The sequence below is a fragment of the Marmota marmota genome, unplaced genomic scaffold (genome assembly GCF_001458135.2).
Source record: "Marmota marmota marmota unplaced genomic scaffold, marMar, whole genome shotgun sequence".
In the NCBI taxonomy this organism is placed as follows: Eukaryota; Metazoa; Chordata; class Mammalia; order Rodentia; family Sciuridae; genus Marmota; species Marmota marmota.
The window spans coordinates 27124040-27132787 of NW_025999900.1; the positions used below are offsets into that span (position 1 = coordinate 27124040).

Consider the following 8748-nt stretch of genomic DNA (forward strand, 5'->3'; position numbering starts at 1 on the left):
TTTTTTTTTTTTTTTTTTTTGGAGGGGGGTGGCAGTACCAGGGATTGAACTCAAGGACATTCAACCACTGAGCCACATCCCCAGCCCTATTTTGTATTTTTATTTAGAGACAGGGTCTTGTTGAGTTGCTGAGTACCTCACTTTTGCTGAAGCTGGCTTTGAACTCAATCCTCCTGCCTTAGCCTCCCAAGCTGCTGGGATTACAGGCATGTGCCACCTCTCCCAGCTATACTAACCCTTCTTAATTGAAGGAAGACTATAATACTAGCAGGTGACAGTTTAACCACCCACATGTCACACCCTTATTAAAACTTAGAAGTCACCATTCCTCAATAGAGACAATACAATATGTATAGAACTTAGGTGACAATCAGACTAAAAGGATAAGATGCACATATGAACAAAAGTAAGCATGCTTATTTATATACAACATTGTTACGCTTTTAAAAAAAAATGCTCCTATATCAAAAGAGATCATTAAGTAAAGCTGAACTACCTTAGCTCATGTTTTCAAACCATTAAAACCTGTAGTCCATTCAATCAGTAAGGTTCCATGGTTAACTTGTGTTCATTTTAAATATACTCTAACATAACAACCTTCTGCTATCCTACCTCTTGACTTGTGCAGCTCAATTTTTTTTTTTAGTTTACATTAGGCAAAATAAATAAGAACAAGCTTATTTTTTAAAAAGTAAGAATAATTATACATTTCTTGAAAATACCACTCAAACCATATACATCACATCAAACTAGAACTGCTGAATAAACTGGAACATCATAATAGGCTGCCTTTCATACATCTATAACTATGTCTGTTTTAAAAGAAAATAATCCACATGTAAGATAGGTAACAAATAGTATTAGATTTTAAAATATTGGAAACTTCCAAATTACTGATTCAAGTAATAATGATCTGTTGATAGCATAATAACCAAGTTATTCTAAACTTCAAAGTAATATAAAGTTTAACGCTTTAGCATCAATTTAGCCATTTATTAGGTTCAAGAGAAGTCCAACAAAAGCATTACTGGTCAACAAAATTCCTTCCAAATATCAAGTGGTTATCTTAAGAATTAATACTCAAGACAAATAAGACTCAACCCTAATAATGAGAACTATAATCCTCTTTAAAAATTTAGCTTAAACAAGTCACAAACATTTGATAAACTGTTGGGGTAGCACAAGTGAAAATTTAAATCAAATCTTGTTTTGATATTTCTATCCTACCTGTATCTTCAATAAATTCCACACATTTTTCAACAAACAGTGGTATGGGCTTCTCAGCTGTAACCAGATCCTGGAGGGGCATCCCAAAGTAATTACTTTCCCAATTTCTACGCGTTGGTGGATTGAAGTTCTTAGTTTTCTTTTTCTGCTATAAGAAAACATATTTGAGTTAAAACTATTAAAAATTAATCTCCCTCAAAATATTAGTATCAAGCAATATAAACACACAGTTTGGATAAAAGAAAATATTTACAAGCCATATCCAATTGAAATGTCCATGAAAACCGGACACATTACATTCTACTAAGAGCAGCAACCTGATCAATGGAGGCAAAAAAAGTGACTAGGGAAAAAAATTAGCTGACTAGAAGAAAATGTTCTCTTTGGAAAATAACGTAAGACTAGATAGGGAGAGATGAGAAAGATTAGATAGTAAAAGACAGGGAAGATCATTTTTCAATGCCAATGTAGGGGACAAACTAGAAATACACAGAGTAGGGTTTTGTATAAATCTGTATTTCTGAGAATAATTTATTGATTACTGATTATATAATGAGGTTATATATTTGCACCAAGATTTTAGTCTATTTTCCCCACATTTGTGCAATCCACTGTGACTTAAATATTAAGACAGTTTTCAGAAGAAATTTGTAAAATATTTTCAATACAGTAAAAACCAAAACAATTTTTTTTTTTTTCAGAATTTAACTTTTATCTAACCATTAGAAAAACATGGATTATTAACCAGGAATGTTCATCTCAAAACCCAAGGATGAACTGTCTGGAATCAATGTTGGGGAGATTCTGATTCATTCTTTTTTGAGTAGGGTATAGTAAGCATCTTCAAAGATGATTCTGTTATGCATATCCAATTGAGAATCTCTAAAGTATAGGAAGAAAAAGTTTTCACAAATTCAAAGAGCTTATTAAGAGCACTTTTACTAACAGCCCTGATTTCTTTTTCAGTATAACTATCTAAAATTTTTTATTTTCTCTAGTATAAATCACAAATCTATTCATATTGCTCATATCACTACTGGCTTACAAACAGAACAACAACAACAACAAAAATTTCCTTCTATTTTAACCTAAAGAATGGTCTACCTTAGGACTTTTGCATGGCTGTTTCTTTTATCTTTTGAATGAGGCCTACACTGATCACCTAATTAAAAATCACAAACTGCAATCCTACTGCTTGTCTTCCCCAGTACTTCCAATCTTTCTTATCCTAATTCTTCTCTCCTCAACATTATAAAATTTATTCATGCATCATCTTTGTTTCAGGGGTGTGAGGAAGGAAACAAAGATGATGCATGAAATTTCTGCTACAATAGAAACTCTACATATGGGCAGAGATTTTGATTTGCTCATCAATATATCCCAAAGATCAAGAATACAGTCTATAAAAGGAAATAGTACAAATGGTCCTAAAAAACCCATGAGGTCTCAAATTGAAGAAGACCTTAGAAGATGGAAAGATCTCCCATGTTCTTGGATAGGCAAAATTAAATATTGTCAAAATGGACATACTACCAAAAGTGCTAAACAGATTTAATGCAATTCCTATTAAAATCCCAATGACATTCTTCATAGAAATAGAAAAAGCAGTCATGAAATTCATTTGGAAAAATAAGAGACATAGAATAGCCAAAGCAATCCTTAGCAAGAAAAGTGAAGCAGGAGGCATCACAATACCAAACCTTAAATTATATTACAGAACTCTAGTAACAAAAACAGCATACTATTGGCACCAAAACAGACATGAAGACCAGATACAGAATAGAAGACATGGAGATAAACCCACATAAATACAACTATCTCATACTAGACAAAAGTACCATAAAGATACATTGGAGAAAATACAGCCTCTTCAAAAATGGTGCTGAGAAAACTAGAAATCCATATGTAGCAGAATGAAATTGAACCCATCTCTCATCCTGTACAAAACTCAACTCAAAGTGAATCAAGGACCTACACATTAGACCAGAGACCCAGCACCTACTAGAAGAAAAAGCAGGCCCAAATTCTCCATTATGTCAGCTTAAGAACTTAATTCCTCAACAAGATTCCTAAAGCTCAAGAAATAAAAATCAAGAGTCAATAAATGGGATTGTATCAAACTAAAAACTTCTTCACAGTAAAAGAAACAACCAAGAACACGAAGAGAAAATCTTTGCCACCTGTACCTCAGAGCATTAATCTCTAGGCTGTATAAAGAACTCAAAAAGGTACACTCATACATTGCTGGTGGGATTGCAAACTGGTGCAACTAATCTGGAAAGCAGTGTGGAGATTCCTCAGAAAACTTGGAATGGAACCATAAGATATTCAAATCAGCATACTACAGTGATGCAGTCATATCAATGTTTATAACAGCTCAATTCACAACAGCTAAGCTGTGCAACTAACCTAGGTTATCCTTCAACAGAAGAATGGTATCTATTCACAATGAAATATTACTCAGCCATAAAGAATGAAATTATGGCATTTGCTGGTATATGGAGAGAACTGGGAGGTATCATGCTAGGTGAAAAAAAACCAATCCCTCCAAAACAAAGGTTAAATGTTCTCTCTGATATGCAAAAGTTAACACACAATGGGGGCGGGGTGTGGAATAGAAGTTCACTGGCTCAGACAAAGGGGAATGAAGGGAAGAAAGGAGGGATGGGAATAGGAAAGAAAGTAGAATGAAATGAACATAACTTTCTGATGTTCAAATATGATTACATCACCAGTGTTTAACTCCACATCATGTACAACCACAAGAATGGGAAGTTATACTCAATGTATGTATAATATGTCAATACACTGCACTGTCATGTATATCTAAAAAGAACAAAAATGAATAAATCCTCCCCCCATATTTGAGGTCTCTTCTAAAATAATGAGCTTGGTTTATAGTTTGAGTAATCTTACCATATACTAGGAAAGATAAACAGAAGTGAATCATCAAATTAAGAGATATATTGTGCTATATTCAGTAAGTCTCAAAGAATAGTAAAGGTTCCAGACAAGATGAAAAATAACAACAGTGGGGAAAAGTAACAGGATAGATAGCCTCAGAGTTCTCAGGAAAAGTACAAGTCACAGGATTCACCTATAGGAATGCTCATGGGAAAAAAATATGTGTCAAGAATTCTTTACCTAGCCAATATATATGTCATTCAGGTGTGCATAACCACCAGCTGTAAATTTTTTAAAAAAATTTTCAAATATGCAATAATCAAATTTAAATTATAGCATGCACAAACTCCTTCTTGAAAGATCATAAAGAACACACAATGAAGAAATCAATAAAAAAGAACTTATATTGGAGAATGTCGCTATGAAAACCATATGAACACTACACAATGAAACAAAACTAATTCTAAGTAATAATATATATAATCAATAATTTTCCAGGCAGCATTACAAAATATAAAAATTATTTGTAAGAGGTCAAAACCAAATTCTCAACCTACCCCAAAAGAGGAATGGGTGGGATATAAGAGATAATGTAATTATAGTAGTGCATGACAGGTTATCAGAATACACTGGTAGGTTGAGCAAGAATAATAAACTGAAATAGGTTTGTAATATTTAAAGAAAAAATAAGCAAACCATAAATTAATAGCACCTTCATTTTTCTTATCTTTTCTCTGATGGCAAAGAAAAAAATTGAAAATAAAGAAAAAGCAAACTGATATTTATAAAAACAAGTGTAAATAGAATAAGATCAGCTATATAAATAAAATTCTAAGACTTGGTATAAAACTAAACCAACTAACCATATGCCATTTAAACCAAGGGACTTAAATAAGTTAAAAATGACAGGCAATTGAACAAAGTATGTACAGAAGGACTGTACATAATGTACTCAATATGATATGGTCTACAAATTATCAACCCACAGCCAATCATACCTAATGAGAAAAAGCTGAAAATCTTTCCTCTAAGATCAGGTACAAGAAAAGGTGTTCATTCTCACCATTCTTATTCAACACAGTACCCAAAGTTTTAGCCAGAACAATTAGAAAAGAGAAAGAAATAAGACATACAGATAGGAAAAAATCAAATTATTCCTGTTTGTAGATGATACAATTCTCTCTATATAGAAAAACCTAAAGACTCCACCAAAATACTATTAGAACTAATAAATTCAGTAAGGTAGCAGGATATACAACCAATGTACACAAATCAGCTGCTTTTCTATACACCATAACAAATTTGCTAAGAAAGAAATCATGAACATCATCCCATGCACAATAGCTACAAAACAATAACAACAAAACCACCTAGGGATAAACTTAACCAAATTAGTAAAAGACCTCTACAGTGAAAAATATCAAATACTAATGAAAAAGAAACTGAAGAAGGAACAAAAAGCTGGTAAGACATCCCGTATTCATGGATCAGGATAAATATTACTCAAATGTCCATACTATCCAATGGGATTTACAGAGTCAATGCAATCCCCATCAAAATACCAGTGACATTCTTCAGAAACAAAAGAAACAATACTAAAATTCACACAAAACCACTTCACCTGAATAGCTGAAGCAACTTGGGCAAAAGAAAGAAGCTAGAGGGACCACAAAACCTGATTTCAAAATAGTGTGGTACTGGCATAAAAACAGACAAATGAAACTGAAGTGATATCAGAAATAAACCCAAATGACTAACTACAGACAACCGATTCTTGACAAAGGTGCCAAAAACATTCATTGGAGAAACATACATTGGACAGCCTCTTAAATATGGTGGGAAAACTAACACAATTAATAAAACTAGGTTATTCATAAAACTATAAACAGATATATCACACGATTCCACATGCACAAGAAACTGAAATTTGACCCCTATATCTCACCCTGTACAAAAATCAACTCAAGACAGATCAAAGACCTAAATATAAGCCTGGACATTCTGGAAAGTAAATGAAGAAGCACTTTAAGATATTGATGTGGCAACGATTTTCTGCACAGGACCCTAAAGTACACGGAAAAAAAAAAAAAAAAAGTAAAAATTGGCAACAGGAATTACATCAAACTAAAAGGTTTCTGCATAGCATAGCAAAGGGAGAAAAATCAACAGAGTGAAGGAACAACTTACAGAATGGAAGAAAATATTTGCCAACTAACTATGTATCTCACAGAGGGTTAAAATTCAGAATACATGAAGAACTCAAACAACAACTGTATTAAAACGACCAAATTATCTGGATACTTCTCAAAAGAAGAAATATAAACAGCCAATAAACATATGAAAAAATGGCTCAAGATCATCAACCATCAGGGAAACACATATCAAAACTACAATGATACCATTTCACCCCAGTTAAAATAGCCGTTATTCAAAAAACAAACAATAAATGCTAGTAAGGATATGAAGAAAAAGGAACTCTATACACTGTTGATGGAAATGTAAATTAGTACAATCATTATGGAGAACAGTATGAAGGTTACTCATAAAAATAAAACATAGATTATTTCACATGATTCCAGCTATCCCACTTCTAGATATATATTCAAAAGAAGTGAAAACAGCATACCAAACAGATACCTGCACACCCATGTTTACTATCCACAGTAGCTAACATATGACATGACATCAGCCTAGGTGCCCACCGACAGATGAATGGGTTAAAAAAAAAAAAAAAAAAAAGGAATACTATTCAGAAATAAAGAATGAAATTCTGTCATTTGCAGAAAAAGGGATGGACATTATGTGAAGTGAAATAAGCCAGATCAGAAAGTGAAGTATTTTCTCTTATCTGTGAAAGCTAAAAATGTTAACCTGGCAGTAGAAAAGAGACTATGGGTTAATTTTATGACTTGCATGTGTTAAGTTTTAATATAGTTTAGCTTTTTATAATAGATCTGTGTAAACGTTCTGTAGTAAATGATAACTCATCTACATGTATTTTATGCATTCATGACCTACTTAACTTTTTTTTCAAAAAGGAAAAATAATTCATAGGGTAGAAAAAATGATTTTTTAAAAAAAAGCAACACTGGACTTGTCTTTAAGGCAACAAGCTTTGAGTTATACAAAAAGACTCACTTGATACTAATCAGAATTTGATCCATTAGGTAGTAATATTATATTAGAAATAAATATAAACAACTATGGAACAATAAATTATAAATGATCTCCTTTAGTTCTCATCAGCTCAATTATGTCTAACATAATGCTAATAAAGGCTTGAATTAAGGCAGCTGATTTTAATAGAGCCATATATACTGGTACACATTAAAGTTTAAGAACAGTATAAGCAGTACAATACTACTTCTCTAAAACTAAGTAATTCATATTAATATAAGTACAATTGACCCTTCAACACTGCCAGGGGTTAAGGGTGCTGATCCCCTTAATAAAAAAATTGAGTATAATTTTTTTAAAAAATTAATTAAGCTCTTTATTAACGGATACTTGCAGTTTGACTTTTCAAAAAAAAAACAAGTTTTTATTTGTAAGTATTACAAATTTAAAAATAGATTTAAAAAAATTTCAGATATAATCAGATACAAAACAATTTTAAAACCTTTAAAGGTATACCGAGAAAAATAAGGCTTTAAAAAAACTATTTTTTTTTTTTAACCAAAAAGATATATCTTTAGGTAAAAACAATGAAAGCCCTATGCATGCTGCATAGATAATGCAGATTGTCTATCTGGTCAAAAAGTAAAAAGCAACCACTGTAAAGGTCTTCAGCTCCAATCTTCTACACATTTTTTACTGCTAGAATTCTGTTGGATGTGTTCCATCACATTTCCCTGCACAGGAGAGCTGGAATACTGTGGTCAATACCCAAAGGATTTCTTCATATGCTAAAATGGGAACCTCCACCTGAATTAGGGCAAGTTTTGTTGAGCCTACTGAGAGTACTTGTTCTTTTTCACACTCTATTCTGGTAATTTTGCTGGTAATTGTATAGAGGACCCCTAGGACATGGAGAACATCTGTAATGTTTACAGTATGTTGCATATTTACTGCCTTGAACTCTAAAACTTCACCAGGCCCTGCAACATTTGGTTACTCCACACCCTTTCCTCCTTCAACATCAAATTCGAGACTCTTCATCTCATACACTTGGAAGGTACTTCCCTAGGATTATTCTTTATGGCAGTCTGATATACAACTACATCTTCCTTGGTGTTATTTCTGGCATTAAAACCTTATGAGTTTCTTGCATTGAATGATTTCACTCTTCCATAAACCTTCACTGTATTAACTTTCCTGGCTCCACCCACCAATAGAGCCTGCCAAAGTGAGTCGTCCCTTTGTCTCCTCTCTGTACCACTGCTTTTGGTGCCTGGCTTGGTGTCAGCAGTGCTGGAAGTGGGGGTGGTAGCAGCTGTGGCAGCTGCAGATCTTCTTAGGCTTGGTACCAAGGGAGCAGTAGAGCTGCTCAGCTGCTTTGGAGTCTGCTCTTGGCTCCTAACTGAAATTTGGGTATAACTTTTACCCAAATCTACCCACTGTTGACCAGAAACCTTATCACATAAGCAGTCAATTAACATTCCCCCCCCCCCCCCTTTT

At 33.2% G+C, this 8748-nt stretch overlaps 1 protein-coding gene across 3 annotated transcripts in view; it reads right to left on the reverse strand.

Moving 5' to 3' along the window:
* The window catches only part of Arhgap5 (Rho GTPase activating protein 5), a 99150-nt gene that overhangs the window by 31537 nt on the left and 58865 nt on the right, over positions 1-8748 (reverse strand). For 2 of the 3 annotated variants that reach the window (XM_015491663.2, XM_048798699.1), the window contains exon 3: positions 1228-1375. In XM_015491663.2, coding sequence (XP_015347149.1) covers positions 1228-1375 — 148 coding nt within the window. The remainder of the gene's footprint in view (positions 1-1227; positions 1376-8748) is intronic. The other variant, XM_048798700.1, reaches the window with a different exon arrangement.